Raw genomic sequence first — 17,179 nt, forward strand, 5'->3', positions numbered from 1 at the left:
AAATTGAATGAAATGGTGGACTTGAAACCTAATGCTCTAATAAAAAGTTTTGCCACACAAGTAGATTATTTACTTAGACCTAAATGTACTATCTCTACAATGCATATTAAGATAGGTTCTTTTTCAATACAGACTTGAGAGTTAGGAAAGGTCTTTTGCCTTTATTTTTTTTACCAGATCTCAAGTATATTTTATAACTAAAGCATCTTTAAAGTGTGATAAATAAGTGTGATTCGTGCTGATAAAATTGAAACAGTAATCAATATGGATATAGTAATCAATATTTGGAAATAACAAAATGGTTAAAAAAGTAAAAAGCTAGGAAAGTGGAAGGGAAGGGTCCACCCCCCCCATTATCTTCTGCAGATGTTCGAGGCAGGAAAAGGAGTCAGATAAAGTTTGCTAAAATTAACTGAAAGAGGGGAAAACTTGGGTGGAAATCAGAAATATGTTAATTTACAAGATTTATTATATTGGCTTATATAACTTTGGTTTGGCATATATGATATTAGCTTGGTGCGCATGTGTAACCCAAAAGGTGAAATAAAGGACACCTGATGAAGAGGAGCGGCCTTCATCTGGACGACCCCCAAAGAGTGGTGCGACCCCCAAAAAAGATGGTGGCGCATGCGCGGTGAAGATGAAGATGAGGGTGGAGACACCAGTGTGATGAATCTAAAATAGGAGGGGATGCTGATAATAGACAGTATAAAGGGGGGAATTTTGGGCTTGGCAAGCTTGTACGTGAGGTGGCAGGGGTCCCAAGGCCCTCGCGCTCCGTACCCCGCGGTAATTTTGCTTATACATCATTACCCTAACCAAACTATATTTTATTATAACCAAATTATACTGCCAATTTATTGAATGTAACTATTTCATTTAAATGTTATTAAAATTATTGTTATATTTAATTTTGTTTGGGCTTTTATTTGTGATTAGATAATTGGGCAAACATAACAAAAGGAAAACAGAAAAGCATACCTGCCCACTACTATACTTTTTCTGACTAAAGTAAATCAAAATGCAAACCTCTAGGTGGTGCTAGAAGTTGCATTTTCTTAGTATATGTTTCACTGTTTTGCCATCTTCAATTAGCTGACATTTTGCCAACCACTTCATGGTGAAGTCTGGACATTAGGTAATTCTAAACATGTGTGAAGATGTTTTAAATTATTTAAGAAGACTTTAACTCAACAAGTCAGTTATTCTGGTGGTTCTTTCAAAACCACCACTGTTGTTTTATGGTCTATTTAACACAGTTATTTTACATGGTACACCTACTTGCACAGCCTCCTCTGATGAATATTGACAATCTTTGATAAAATTACCATCATGACATTCTTTATTCCAGTATAAAATCTAAACAGCAACTGTTTAAAAGGTTACATGTGGAAATTCCCAAAGCATTAAATGAAGTAGCAGCTTGAGTTCACAGATTCAAAGAATCGCACGGGGTGTCAGTAAACAGTAGAAGTCATCAATGAAACTCTGGTGCAATACTGTTCTTTCATGGGTACAACTAGAAATGCAATTACATAGCATCTCCACTATATATTTTCTCTTTATAAAACACACAAATATTTCTTCTATGGTTCCTAGACAACTATATACATCCTATTTGCCATTTACAGTGTATCACATCGTTATGAGTTTTATCCTTAGAAATTCCACATGGGAGAATAACTTCATTTTAATCATTTCAGGCTGAAACATTAACTGATATGATCACATTTGTGGATGAATGGCAAGCTGGCCTACAACAGTCCTAACGCTTTTGGTTTTAGCATAATTTGATTTTACTGTACTTTGATCTTACATATGGGATTTCCTGCCAGTTCTTCTTCTGGCATGAATCTCTCATCATGTTTACCCTTTTGAATGATCCTAAAATAGAATAAATAAATTAAAAAAATACTCACAGCAGTTGCAGAGAAAAGAGTCCTTCAAACAGGCCCTTTGGAAGTTCTGTGATTTTATTGCCATAGAGGACCCTGTACCAGGAAATAAAGCAGATAAAACTACCATTATGAAAGGTATGGGATTTTGACTTCAAAAACAGAGAAATTCCCATTTTCCTGAAAGGAATTTGATAACAGCCACTTGATACTTGCAATATCCTTGTGGTCCTGTGAGGCAGCAGGATCACACACTTTCCCAAAAGGTGTGCAACCCAAAGATCTCTGCAGAATTAGCACCTCACGGATTACAGACTTACCAAGGGACCCTGCTAAGTGGATTTGCTGTTTGCAAGAACAATTAACTGGGGAATAAAAGACATGATTGGTTTTGTTCAACTATTTGCCATGAAAATATTTATAAAAAAACCCACACATTATTAGTGTCCAACTGTAAAAGAATATTCAATTACCACTATAATTCTGAAATGATTATTACAACTTTCAGAATGAATTGAATTTATAGCAATATTTTGCACTGAGCCAAAAGGCCAGAATAATTTCACTATTAGAATATGAGAAATTTGCTTCTGTTTACAGGTCAAACAGATACCTACAGTGAATTGAGCGAACGTAAGCCCTGGAAAGCATCTGGAGCTGCTTCAGAGATCTGGTTATTGCTCAGGTCACTGAAACACATAAAATTTGACTCAATTAATTCAAGCTATTTACAAAACAATGAACTTTAAGATAATATGTAATTTGAATTAAGCATGGATGGGAGAGAAAAATTGAAATATTTACATGAGACACTGCCCAAGAATGTTAATATAAAACCACTGAAATTGCCAGGACAAAATGTTTACTTTTCCTGATTGTTTAAGTACATTTTTGAAGAATCCTCTGCTTGCTACAACCCCAGAGCTATACAGCCTGAAAAATAATCTGAAATTATCGCCATTCTTTTTTTTTTTTTCCCTAGAATTTTCACTACAGTAACATACTGTTTCTATGCAAGAACACATTGAACAATTTTAATGTTTGGTAAAAACCCAATTATTATTAATATGACAAAGATGATATATGGTCTCAATCATTATCAGTATGCCTTCTAGCAATGAAACTTTCTTAAGTGCTCACACATTAACTGCAGTTCCCCTGTACCATCTTGATTTGTTTTTTTATCTGGACATATACATACATATATATATATACACATACATATGTAAATAAATGTAAGTGATTTGGTACATACATTCTTCGAAGCTTTTTGTAGGGGGAGAAAGCTCCAGGAGGTATGACCTTGATTGAATTTTGCTCCAGCCGTCTGCAAAAGAATAGCAACAACATAAAAATACAGCCCCCAAGCTAAACAAGAATCTAAAGCCATAAGAAACTAGAAGGGATAGACTTCAACAAAGAAGACAACTTCTTCTTTCTCAGTATAATTTTTGTTTCTTTCATTACCAAAAAACCCCAAATCAAAACAAAAAACACAAAATACCACTCCACCAAAGAACCAGCCAAACCTTTAAACATGTAGAGAGTAATATTGTAAATTAAAATAGAATTTTGATTTAATATTTAAAAGAAAACTTATTTTCAGAACATACAAAACTTTTTGAAAATTTAAGAGAGAACTGTCATTAAAAATTTCAATCTTGAATTATCTTAATTTACTCCCAATGTGTTATTCACATATAGCAATTTGCATAGTAATTTTTATTCAGAAATGCCTAAAGATTTCTATGAAATAATTGAAATATGCAAACCATGGGAATGGGGACAAGAATGTTCCTACAGACCAAATGATATATGTTGCTACCTCCAATAAGCAACTGCCATGTTTTTAAAGATACACACAATTTCTTTATATACTGTACGCAAAATATTTTCTTTAACATATAACTAGATTTGCCCAGCCACACTTCAAACTTCTTTAAACAAGTATTTTAATTTCAGCTTGTAGCGAATATTACTAGCCACACTTGCTTTGTATGTATAGTGACTGTAATTGAAAATTCCAATGCTGTAAAGTATGAATCTACTGATGGAAACAATTTTCCAAGAAGCTTTTCAGCTTGTAGAGGTTTGCATATGGGAAATCAATGCAGATATAGACCTGTGGCCCAAGTGCCAACGAGTCAAAACAGTCAGTGATGAGGACACTTAAAACAGAAGCTGCTTCCTCACACACCCCAGCATATCATAGTTATGGCAGTGAAAATTTCTGCCATGTGGACATAAGAAACTATTACACCAAAAAGTACTACGGAAAAGCCATTATTATTCAAAATACATTGCATGCTTATCTAATAAGCTACTGCCCTCATTCATGCACAGGTATCAATTCTATGATTTACATATATAAAGACAATGACAAAATCTTCTTACTAAAATTAATCAAAAATCTTTGAGTTTACTGCATTATTCTGACTTACAAGGATCTTGCCTCAGAATTTAAAGTAAAAGGGCCTTTTTAAATCTAGATGCAGAAATACTGGCCTATTTTTTTTTTCTTTTACTCTTGTCCTCTTACCTGTCTTCTGTTTCACTTTTGTTCTGGTTGAGACATATGAGTCTCTGTGTGTGGTGTAAATAAAAAACTCATATATTTTGAGTAAGCGTTTCCAAGAAAATATTCTAAAAGAAATTGTTTGTTTTCGTAAAGTTTCTCAAGAGATCATGGTATAGCTGAACTGAAGCTTTTTTTTCTGCCTTCATTTAGTCTCTTTCAGACAGAGATATTTATATATTTAATATTTAAAACCACTTTACTCTGAAAATGCTTTAAGTTAGCAGAATTTGTTGTTGAATGGCTTATTATGAACTCAAGGAAAAAACCCCAAAACACCAGAAAAATCTTCTAGATGAAAAAAGTCTCAGTTCATCACAACTGTTTTTGGTCCATTTTAGGAAAATGTTGACATCTTCCTGTAGATTTCAGGTGTATTCTAAGCAATGAAGGGAATCCTGTGGCACAAGATGGAAAACTTTTTCCACAAATATGATGCTTATTCATACTCTTTGCCTTGACTGAGCCTTTTGGATCCATGAAACACATTTTTCTTCAGAATGGGAGTGTTGACCAGGATAGAAAGGAACAAGGCCATTGCTCTCCTATACACCTGGCTAGACGCAGAAGGCAAACACCTGAATAAGCAAAACCTTGCTTATTAGCAAGTTAGGTCACACCCAGGTATTTTCTGTCCTTTCATTAAAATTTTAGCTTAGTGTACCCAGGAAATAAAGATTAGGCATGGTTATCAGCTAAAATAGTTTTTTCATTTAGGAGGCTAAATTAGGGAGGGGTAAACCTTCCACATAACAAAACTTCCTCATTTTAGTAACTGGAAGGAGTTGAGAAACCAAATTAACCCAGCCATGAAGAGCATGGTTGCCATTCATCCGTTCCTGTTACACACTCTGGCAGCAACCACCTGCCTAACTACCAAGGACAGCCTAACCTAACATTGATCAGATGTGGAGCTCTGAAAATCAGCCAAAGACGTGTCTTGCACAGGGAAACACATAAGACATGTGCAGAGGACTGGAAAGGAGAGGGGTGGTGAAAAGGACAGGGAAGGATTAGGCCATAATACAGAGGAGGTCTTGGATTGCCAGGAAGGGAAAAATGCTTCTGGGTATATGGGAAAGAGATATTGCAGTAGCAAGGCTCCCACATGAGGCTATCACAAGGTTCATTTATAAAAGCTGTTCATTAGTCCTAAATGTAGAGATTCACAACCTAGTGCTGGAGGGGCTCCAGTCTACATTCACATATCTGTAAACAAATAATGATCCTAACTAGGTAGGATAAAGCATGTAACTTGAGCATTAAATAAATTAGGACACAATGTACTTTCCAGTTTATTCTCTTACTTTAAAATACGTATTAATTATATAAACTGAAGTACTTTACAGGATCCATGTAGGTCATTTTTCATGGGAAGGTGAAATAGCAGATTTCATTTACTGCTGTCCAATTTGGCTACAAACTACATGGGCCAAAAACTGAAGAAGTCTTGCTACAGCATATTTCTGAAAGCTACCTTCCCAGCAGTTCTAGAACCAATTCACTGGTGGATATGAAAATGAGCTTTATGTCAACTTTACCTAACACTTCCTTTTAGTGAGACATTTACATTCTAGCAGACAGAATATGCAGTGCTGGGATATATTTACAAGCTCTTCTGGATAAAGCATTTGTTTTAGTAAGATCATCTAAGTATTTTCTTAACTTAGGCCGAAGTGTACTTACTGAAACACATCACATTTTAGAAAATGAGATTAACATAACACAGGAAGAATAAGATTATATAAACAAAGAAGAAAAATCTTTTATACCTCCCTTTGTCTGTAAAGAAAGGAAATCAAATCCACATTTTCAAACTTTGTTATCTGCTAATTTTCTGATTTATCTTCATAGAATCAGCTGAATTTCACAGAGTGTAAATTGGTATCCACTATTCCAGAGAAAATCTAATTAGATATATTCCTAAGTCACAAAGTACAGATAGACTAATATCTAAAGAAAATTTGTATTCTACTGATAAAACCCATAGTAATTAAAAACTTCTTTATATGAATGCCCTATAATAAATGAAATATTTTTAATTCTGGAATACGATGGGTTGTAGTTATCGATTACTGAAAAAGTCAGCCATTAAGTGCTTGGAAATGACTTGGCCAGAAGTAGTATTATATCACCAAAGAACTAAAAAAACTTGAGTCAGTATTTTTCCATGAAATTTGTATTAAATTTTGTTCACAACTCCTTTCAAAGTCATTCCAGAAGTCATTTTTTCTTATGAATGAACATCTATGTATTACCAACAGTGCCTTGGTGGTTTCTTTTTCAAAAGCCACAGTCAATTTTAGTAGCATATTTAATAAGCTAAGATAATGGAGGAAGATGGTTAAGTACACTCTTCATCAAAGCTTGCATTGCCCCATGTAAAAAGAATTACTCTGCCCATCACCACACAAATGCTAATTAATGCTTTTAATATGAAGTCTCCATCTCCTTTTAGTGTTTCACTTCAAAGCAGTCCTGCATTGATACATAAGTGTTTTACTGTCTTTGAATGCTGCCAAACTAGTTGAAACCTTTTTTGAAGACTATTCCCTAATCACTCCTATCTAGGAAATGTACTGTGAACATTGCTCTTTGGAAATCTTTCCCCTCTGCTTATCACTGCAGACACTGTAATGTACAACCACTTACTATTCTAAGAAACAAAGGTGCTTCTGCAGTTGTGACTTCCAACCTAATCAAATCAAATCAAAGTAGGTCCCCAGCCAGTAGACAGATTCTTCCCACACGGTCCCCAGAGAGCCCTGTGACATGTAAATCACTTGACACTTTCCAGGAGGATGCTGTTCTGTGCTAGAAGCCTGCAGCACACCATTACTGATTACTGCTTCCGCACTTACAGAGACAGACAACATGCTTATTTATACTGACACTCTTAAACTGGCCTCTTTTCCCACCATAAAAAGCCATTTCTGTGAATGACTGCTGCACCAGGAAAGAGGGCAGACTGAGAATGGAGAACACCCTGCTCTCTACAGAATCATTTTTACTTTAAATCACGCAGATGGGGTACAAGATACTAAGCCCTCTCAGTAGAGAATGGTAAAAAAAATGTACACAGAGATGTGCTGCACCTAAATGCATGTAAAGAGACCAGAGATGTTTAAAAAGCATTTCATAATACTAAAATAAAATAAAACAGAACATGAATTTAAATATGGAGGCAAATTAGACATGTATTTTATAATTAAACAATCAGAATGTAACATCTTGATTAAGTAAATGTGGATGAAAAAATAGTGGCTTTAGCAGTTAATTAATCTATATTTTTAATTCCAATGTCTCCTAATTTACAAGAAGTCTTTCAAGAAAGTTGTCAAGAAATCCCAAAAGAATTTTACTACAGAGAGAAAGTGTAAGCTGTGAAATGAGTCTGATGTATTGCACAGATGCTGATTATACATGGTAATAAAATTGAAAGCTCTTCTTTGCGTTTTCCCCATCTGCTTTTAAAGCAAATGGCAAAAACATCTGTCAAAAAACCAAAAAATAGATTTCAGTGATGGAATTGAGTACAGCTCCTGAATCTGATGAACTGCAATACACAGCTAACATATCTATCATCACATGCAACATCTGCCAGATTTAGAGTTTTGTTTGTTTCTTTTTAAAATAAGGAAACAGTAATGATTTCCCTTGCTAGAGGAATTCTCGAGGCTATCAAACGAAGTACCTTTTTTGTCTCTCCATAACTGCACCTCTAGAGTGCTTAAATCCACTAAATGTCACTTCTAGCCTTAGCAGCAGAATTCTGTTGAAATCTGTGATATCACCCACATCTAACAAAACAAAAGATGTATTTTGAATGACTACATTACTTCTATTTCTCACTTTCAGGCTCTAAGTCTGTGTATTAATAAATCTGTTTGACAGTTTCCTAAATATATGTATATAAAGAATCACTCTCAGTGTTGCCCTAAAGCTTGCCAAAACTGTTAACATCCGGCCTAATTGTTCTATGAAATATTTTCTCAGGGGATTGATTTTACATGACAGATGACTCCTTAGTCTGCATTGCATCAAGAAAGTAACAAGAATTGCAATTCTAAAGCTATTAAACAATTCACCTCATTTACCCAAAAGGAAGTCTCAAACCTGCATTTCATTACAGAATGGGCCATCACATGCTCTGAACTCTAGAGCATCACTAATGATGATGGGCTTGACATTCCTCCACTATTACAGGTTCAGGTTGTAGCAAAATACATCACTTGTTAAATAATTATTTGCTTAGTACTTTGGCTTCTGTCAGTGTGGCTCGAGTGCAATTAGCCTGAGTCACCCAGAGCCAAGTTACCCTCTCTAATTAGCCCATTTTTGATGTGAGTTCTTATCTTATACTACCAAACCTAGTCAAGCTGTTCAGGTAAGTGTTTTAAATTCACAAAAAAACATTAGATACACTCCTGCTACACTCCTGGCTCATCACAAGCAGGGACCTGTCCACCTGTTCTAAAAGAGCAGAAACACTACCTTGAAAATCCCTGTGTTGTGTGAGACCAACAGGGTGACAGGAATCCTCACTACCTGCTAAATGATAAGTGATCTTACACTACTAATTTGCCACAAAACTTAAAAAGTTTTTTAACTGAGATTATGTGGTTGCTTACTTACTATGTATTTAAAAATGTAATTGATGAAGAAATGTTTGAATGACGACAAAACACAAAATACTGAAAAGTCAGTATCCATACTTTCTTTTTAAATTATTTCACTCACATAATTGCTAAGGAAAAGTAATCAGAAGTGAAGAGCCACATGTGAAAATCAAATCTAAGATTAGCAACACCTTTGGAGTGTGGCACAGCTGTCAGAGCTCTACAAGGGTTTCTCTGGAAAAGCGACATGGGCCTTCTCCAGCTTCCCTTCATGCTGTATAAAATATTAATTTATTCCATGCTTATTTTCTTTCCCTTGGCAGCATCGGAGAGGCACCATCAAGGTGCCCCTTCTACTTAACACCCACAAAAAATGGCACAAAACCCCTAGAAGTGGGATGGTGCTCAGCCTGGCCAGTACCTACTGCTAGTTTCTGGAGAACAGCACTGCTTTCATGTTTCTCGTCTGGTTGTTTTGTTCTGTGTCTCTGTGTTCTCTTGACTCCTGAAATCATCCTGCTGTCTGCATTTAATTAGTTCTCAAGATAGGACACAAGGGTATGAAGAAAGCCAAAGACATGAACAATGGCAGCACAGAACACAGGCTAATAAGGAACAGATTAGATGTTATACATACAAAAACATCTGACAACTCAAATGAAAAAGCTGTTTTTTTTTTTTTTTTGTTTTCCAAAAAGCATAAAGCCACATGATTTACAGTAATTTTCAGATTAGGAAGACATTTGAGTAAGAGCATGACAAATAATTTCTCTTGTGTGTGTTAAGCAGACAGGATTAGCTATCAAATAACAAAAACATCTATTTTTAAAGCAGTAAAATGGAATATGGTTTATGTTTTGCCCAAGAAATATTAAGGTGGAATACCAAAGATAAGTTACAGGTAATTCAGTGAAATCTGCATTGGTAAATTAAATATATTAAAGTGAAGAAATTAATACCTCAACAGATTTCTTTAGGACATTTTAATTTGTTCCATATTTATTCAGTACACTGCATTAACAATAATGCATTTTTCATTATTTACATGTAATTATTCTATGTTTGTATCTATATATCATATAAAAATTGTTTAAATTTTAGCAGATTTCTAAATTTTTGATTATGCACACAAACCAATTGTTTTCTATTGCATTGGGCATAAACACTGCTTTAACTAAGAAATAATGACCCTCCCAAGACCACAGCAAGGCACAGCAAGAGAACTGTATCGTTGACACACAGATGAAGAGTCTAGACATAGGTCAGCGAGTGGCAAATCATAAAACCTTTGCAGTAAAATTATAATATAGTATTATGTTTATTTTCATGCAAAGATTTTCAATGTTTATGGCCTTATCGGCAATATTTAGCCAACTAAGCAATGTAAGGGACTTTTTTTTAAATACTGTCACAGTGCACATTGACACTAAAATTTTATTTTCATGTCAGCTATTTTACAGCAGATATTTCCATTTCATTAGGAACCTTTTTGGTCCTCCTCCATATGTAAAGCCTTCTCGTAGGAATTCTCATGAATAAGCATGTAAGCAATACGTTACAAATAATAATATTTCATCTGAAGATTATGCACTATTATTATTATTTGATATAAGCTTTTGAACATAAAAATTTATTAAATTTTAGTCAAAAGATAAGCAAAAGCTCTAGATTTCACTGAAAATTCACTGTGCCTCCATAGTGAATGGGGTAAATCTGATTAACCAATCCAATGCATTAGCCAGGACTGATCTTGAAAACATTGGTTTTAGAAACCTTTGGGTAGGGCAGAAGATAAGGAAAGGTTTGAGGAAAAGGACACATGAAGTACAATTGAAGAGAACCATTTATGAGAAAAATTAATTTTAATATCAGGACGACTATTTGAAGTTGCTCAAAAGTCTGGAGTGTTAGAATAAGAGCTGAGAAAATATTAGCCAGAACACATGAATTTATTAAGGGGCATTTAGTTACTTATGTGTCTTTCAACACACTTTAATCCAGCACTTTCTGAAAATTCAAAACCTGACAGTTTTCTGGCTTCCTACTGACCAAAGCATGTATCACTATTCATAAGCAAATGATTGCTATAGCAATTATTTTAACTTTTCATCCATAAGTAGACATCATCTTTTCACTTGACACATGCAGGTGAAGAAATGTGTGGAAATTAAATCTTAGATAAACAATGTCTTTGGAGTGTGGCACAGCTGTCAGCATTTTTTATGAGAGCAATTAAGAAAAGATCTCGATAAAACAGAGAAGTTGAAAAAAGTGCCATAAGAATAATTAAATTATTTTGAAATATTTTACAGTTAGACCAAAGAGATTTATCTATATCAGGTATTATTAGCTATTATTATCTATTTCAGGTACTATCATCAGAATGTTAATATATATTTTCTCAAAACCAGAAGACACAGTTACAGAGAACTCTTGCAAACTACTAAAAAGCAATATATTGTAAAGAGCAGTGACTATACTAACATATGCATATATACAAACAACTTGGAAAAACCCTTCCTTGCTGAATGCTTCCTGGCTGATGGCTTAACTGTTTAAGAGGTAAATCACATGTATGAACCATCATTCCAATTCCTAAGAAGATGAATGTTTTGATTTAAAAACACAAACCTAACTCAGAAAACCAATAATCAATTTAATGCCTTGTAACTTATTGAATCCTCTCCACAGCATTCCTCATTCTTTTCAAGCTACAAAGATGCAGGGTTTGCTCTTGTTTCTGTCCTGCTGCATAGACAGACAAATCATGCTTTGAGCTATTAAAAATAGAGAAAAATGCCTTATCACTGACACTTCAGAGCTCTCCTGCTATGAGTTTCGTTAAAATGTCTTCAATAAATGCTCCTAAACCATCTCCAGGTGACTTTTCTCTGTAAAGGGTCATCCTTACATCTTTGCATCTTGATGTAAGAGTCTCTCTGTTCAATTACTACTTATTTAAGGCTGTACCTGGGACTTTTATCTAATGATTAATTTTAAAAGACAACAGAAATGGTGAAACTGCACACATGCCAAGCGCCACTGGGAAAGATACAGACACAGAGGTCCCAGTACTCAAATAAAACTCCTCATGTATGCAAAGCACTTCCCCAGTGTCTGCAGTGTGATCAGATCACTTTATCTTGGTTAAGTCCATCTGTCAAAATCAGTTCTGCCAGATTTCATTTCCTTTCCCCTCTTTTCCTCTTCTTTTTCTTCTTTCCTTTCACTTCCTTTTATTCTCCCTTCTCTTTTAATATAATCTGAGTGTTACTGTGAGAAGCAATCTCAGAAGTTTATAATCCTGCTTAGTTTCAAACAGCTCACAAAGATGTAGTTGAGCACTTGGCATAACACACAATCATCAACCAACACTTACGAAAACAAAGTATATAAGAAAGTATATAAGAAAGAATGAGATGGGAAGATGAAGACATGAAGAAAAATTGCCAGAAATCAGAATGGTAAGATAAGACAAGACTGAGGGAAAAAGTTAGGAAACTCATGGAAAATGTAAATAAAGTTGTGATTAAACAACTGTACAGTTTCTACTTTTGTTATCCAAACATTTTAAAGCTCGATTCACGTGAAACGAAAACTTCATCCTGAAGGCCATAGTAATAAGAAGTCAGGGGCCTTTCAGTGCATTGGGTTGTGAAGGTGAACTGTTAAAATCCCTGACTTCCATATGTTTTTTTTTCTTTTCACATATTATGTGGTTTAGGGTCTTTTCTGCCTGTTACAAAGACTAGAATTATCTATAAAACTGTTCCTTATTTAACAGTGCCATCCTCTTGCCATTCCCCTCTCCAGCAAACCTCCCTCCTCCACAAAATGCCATGGTAGTGCTGCTATCCTTCTGAAAAAGAAAAATAATTTAATTAAACCCTTCCTTTGATTAATGATTTTTTTAATATTAAAAAAGTGAAGGAACAATAAATTTAATTCTGTGCTCTTTTTTCTTAAATAGTCACCATTTGTACAAATTTATAGTCATCAGTACAGGTACTCCTTCCCCCGCTTCCCCCTCTGCCATCCCTTAATAACACTTACTGCAGACCTATTTATTTTCTCTTACTACAATAAGGAAAGAAGTTTTAGAACCACTTTGACAGGTTCAAGACATGGAGGAGAAAAGAAAATCAGAAGAATATAAGAGCAGCTTTTTCATGAAGGGAGGTCTAGCTCATTAATGGCTTTTTGGCCTCTTTTGAAATAAGAGCCTGTCACAGCACTCTGGGATAAGGTACCAGTACAATTAACAGAATTGCTGCTGGGTTGCTATTTGTAGGGTTTCTTACAGTCTGTTTGAACATGTGGCAAAAAAAGAGTCTCTATTCAAAGGGAACCAGAATTATTTCTGCTGATCATTCTCAAAGAATTTTCAGAAGGTGAATCCTTCTGAAATTAAACCAAGCCAAAAGAGATTAAAAGTGGTGAAAAACTAAAATGTGGAAGGAATGCCAGCATAGAGGCTGATAAATGCTATTGCCATTAGAAAGGCTATAATTTCCAGCACCAATTAAAGTAATAGTTTTGAACCCTAATGATATTTAATGCCTTTAATACATGAACTGCATGACAAAGGAGGAAAGCACTAGGTGTGCGAAGCCACTTAAGTTGGTTAACAGATTGAACATGCCAATGAAAGGGCATCTCCTAAACATTTCTGTAAAAGGAGAGAGGTTCTAAGAAAAAATCTAAACCAACTCAAATTGTGATGTTTGAGATGAATTAATGAATAATGTATCATGCTATGCTTAAGTCAGTGAAAAAAAAGGCTGAAGTAAGGCATACTGAATAACAAAAGTTGGAAGAGTATTCGTATTATTTATGGGCACTCTATTTTGCCTCACAATGTCACATTAAAATAACAGGTCTATGGGAAATTTTTTCAAGCTCTCAAAATGTCTTCTGCATGTTACTCATGGTATGAAATCTATTAATTTGAACCAGAGGCAAAGGTATATCTGCGCCCCCTTTTAATTTTTGTGCTTTCTGTAGCAGTCATAGAAATAAATAGGTGCTCTAAAACTGGAGGAGTTTTGGTGCTCAATCACTTTTTTAAAAATACACATGGAATATGAACTATTTATTTCTCAAATATTATCACATTGATTGGATAAATCCTGAAAAGAAAAGTTTAGGTATTCTTATGCCATATACCTCATACTCTGTATGTAAGTTTATTTAGATAATAAAGCAGGGCTTAATTTTGGAGAAAGGGTGTAATGGTACAGATACAATTGTACTAAGTCAAAGCAGATTAAGAATTACATTTTCTGAGATGCTGAATACTTCATTTTGCTCCAAGCTTTATCAAACAGAGGGGAAAAACAGAGGACACCACAGGTTTTATTCTACTTCCATTTTCACTGGCAGCTACTTGGAGATAAGCAGTCCTGTTTCTGAAGGCATCTTCCCAAGAGGCACTTGGCAGACAAAGCACTGCCTGCTGACTGCCTCCACGCAGCGGGAATTGCTGCTTCCAGCCAACTGACTTCTGTACCAACTGAGAAGTCAGACAGAGAGTATGACAAAATCGGCTCAGCAACACCCTGACAGTCACCAGCAAATCCGACTACACTGGAATGAAACAGCATTTTTGAACTGGCTCTGCCTCCTCCTGCTCCCACCACCGCAGAATGCCTGCTCCTTCCTCAACCACTCCGGCTTCCAATGCTGACTATTCTTCTCAGTGGTTCAGGCTATCACAGCAAACTCAGCGACAGAGAGGCTCCAGTGCAGTGCAAGTACATGCTCTCCTTGCCAGCTCTCCTGCAGAGGCAGTAGCCATCAGCCTGAGAAGACAGTTCCTAATGTCTTAAAACAGCATTCCAAGACAGTAGAGCATCAAGGCAATGTAAAGCACATCAGTACTACAATAAAGAAAAAGCCTTTTCTTGTACTTTTCCACAGAGAGCTAACTCAGAGCTTCAACATGCAAAATTTCACTCAATGGAAACTGCTGATGTATAACATATAAGAAATTAAATATTCCATTTAAAGGGTTCTTTTTTAAAACACTATTTAGATACAAGTTAATTTAATAAACCCCCAGGGGAAAAAAAATCCGATACAATTGTCAACATGGAATATACACTTAAAACCCATTCTTTCATTATACTTATCAAAAGGGTAAAGAATAACAACATTATTAGTACTGCTTGGTTTTACACAACATTGTTCCAAACAGACTGACAATGTAATGAATTCAAAGTATTCTGCAGAAACAGATCAGATTTTTTTTTCAAACAAAGTTAAGAAATCAGTGTTTCATAGGGTACTGAGGTGTTGATTAAGGTCAAGGTTTCCACAGAGAGAGAGAAAAGCAGAAATGGACAGAGAACTTGGCAAAATGTTACAAAATCATGAGCTTGTGTTGAAGACAAACTTCAAAAGAACCCCAAGAAGAAAAAAAACAAAAAAGGAACTCTAGATCTTTTAAAAGTAAATATGGATTATATTCTTATTAAAAATAATCTGCTCTCCATGTAAGAACAAGTAAGTAAGAGGCAGAAACGGGTGGAAAAACAAAATCTCACAAAAATAAGCTGTCAGATTTTCAACACCTCTACAAAGGAGGGTTGACAATAAAGTTTAATGTCAGCTTCACAGGAAAACATTATTTATATGCAATACAATAAAGAAAAGACAAAAGGATGGAAAGATGTAAGCACCAGAGGTGTTTGTGTACCATGAAGCTGGCTGAAGCACATGACAGGCTGGTGGTACTCAGCACTGGATTCCTCAAATGCAGCTCAGAAACGGGACAGAGGGGGCAGAGAAACATATTCAGAATAAAGGAATTCCAAAGTATTGTGGATTTTTCTAATGTCTCTATCAATAAAGCAAGAAATGTTCAGATGAAAATGCAGAAAAAGGAAAAGTACTGAAAAGATTGGACAATATTCAGTGCAGGCAAATTAGAAGTATAAAGCCGATTTTCTTGCAGTGTGCACAGGAATCTGGTAGCATTATAATGATGACTGAATAAATAATAATTTGGCTGTTAAAGCCTGTACATCCTTCAGAAAACAACAGGGAGCCAGCACATTTCTCTTTCCCCCTCTTGCTGAGAAGTGGGGAGCTCCTGCCAAAGCATGTGCTCAGAACGGTGATGGAGGTAGTGAAGCCATGTGTGTGGGAACTGCAGAGTGACAGGGAAACACAGAGCTCACTGCACCCTCTGCCTCGTGCTCAGCAACTCCCAGTGCTCCTCACACTGCCGTGACAGCACGGGCTCAGCTCCTCAAGTGTTTACTGTCAGCTACCATCTTGGCATACTGACAACATTATCGCCTAGGAAATAAGTAAAAGCCAGATTATTTTGTGGGATACAGTCATTCTTTTCAATCTAAACTCAAGGGGTTGCTATAAGCAACAGTTGCAGAGGACTTCTTTAAAGAATGAAGCTTTAAAACACTTATTGTATGATAACAATACTGGTATGTCACAATCTTCGTGCAAGTTAAATTTAGTTAAAAGCAGAGAGGACTGAAGTCTTTCATAGAGCAGCTTTAAAATGAAAATGTGAAATACAACCTGATTCAATGTTAGATATGTCTGTGAATGTGATAATAGGATTACATTTACTAACTTCTTGTTCCTGACAAAATCATAACAGCTAAAAAAAAAGGCCTAGGACTCTGCAGGGCTAGTTCAAGTTAAAACATGATGCAACATGTACAGGCAATTAAATAACGTAAGGGATTATTAGGTTGTAAAAGGCAAATGAAAGAAAACTAAAATTCTGTTAATAAAGACCTGATGATTCACTGTCATCTGGAATATTGTATTCAACTCTGGTCATTGAAGATAAAAAACAAGTTACAAAACAAGTAATTCAGAGAAATAAGAGGAGATTAATTAAGACATGGAAGGTTTTGGCATCCTAAAAGATTGGAACATTAGTTCAGGGAAGAGACAAATGAAGAGGGCATGCAAAATAGAAGGTGACAGGGCAAATTATGTATGTGACTGCATTTTCCTTCCCTCTACAAAGAAACTTTATGAAACTTTAAAAAACTGTATTTTAAACTGGAAGAGTTTGAGCATAACTCCCTCCACCAAATTTATTCTCTTAACAT

At 35.4% G+C, this 17,179-nt stretch overlaps 1 protein-coding gene across 4 annotated transcripts in view; it reads right to left on the reverse strand.

The window, feature by feature from the left end:
• The window catches only part of SLIT2 (slit guidance ligand 2), a 258,466-nt gene that overhangs the window by 70,910 nt on the left and 170,377 nt on the right, over positions 1-17,179 (reverse strand). For all 4 annotated transcript variants that reach the window (XM_041402669.1, XM_041402671.1, XM_041402672.1 and 1 more), the window contains 3 exons: positions 3,151-3,222; positions 2,513-2,584; positions 1,920-1,991 (listed from right to left, as the gene is read on the reverse strand). In XM_041402669.1, the coding sequence (XP_041258603.1) occupies positions 1,920-1,991; positions 2,513-2,584; positions 3,151-3,222 (216 nt within the window). The remainder of the gene's footprint in view (positions 1-1,919; positions 1,992-2,512; positions 2,585-3,150; positions 3,223-17,179) is intronic.

This window comes from Onychostruthus taczanowskii, unplaced genomic scaffold, assembly GCF_017590055.1.
Source record: "Onychostruthus taczanowskii isolate IOZ18803 unplaced genomic scaffold, ASM1759005v1 scaffold2, whole genome shotgun sequence".
In the NCBI taxonomy this organism is placed as follows: Eukaryota; Metazoa; Chordata; class Aves; order Passeriformes; family Passeridae; genus Onychostruthus; species Onychostruthus taczanowskii.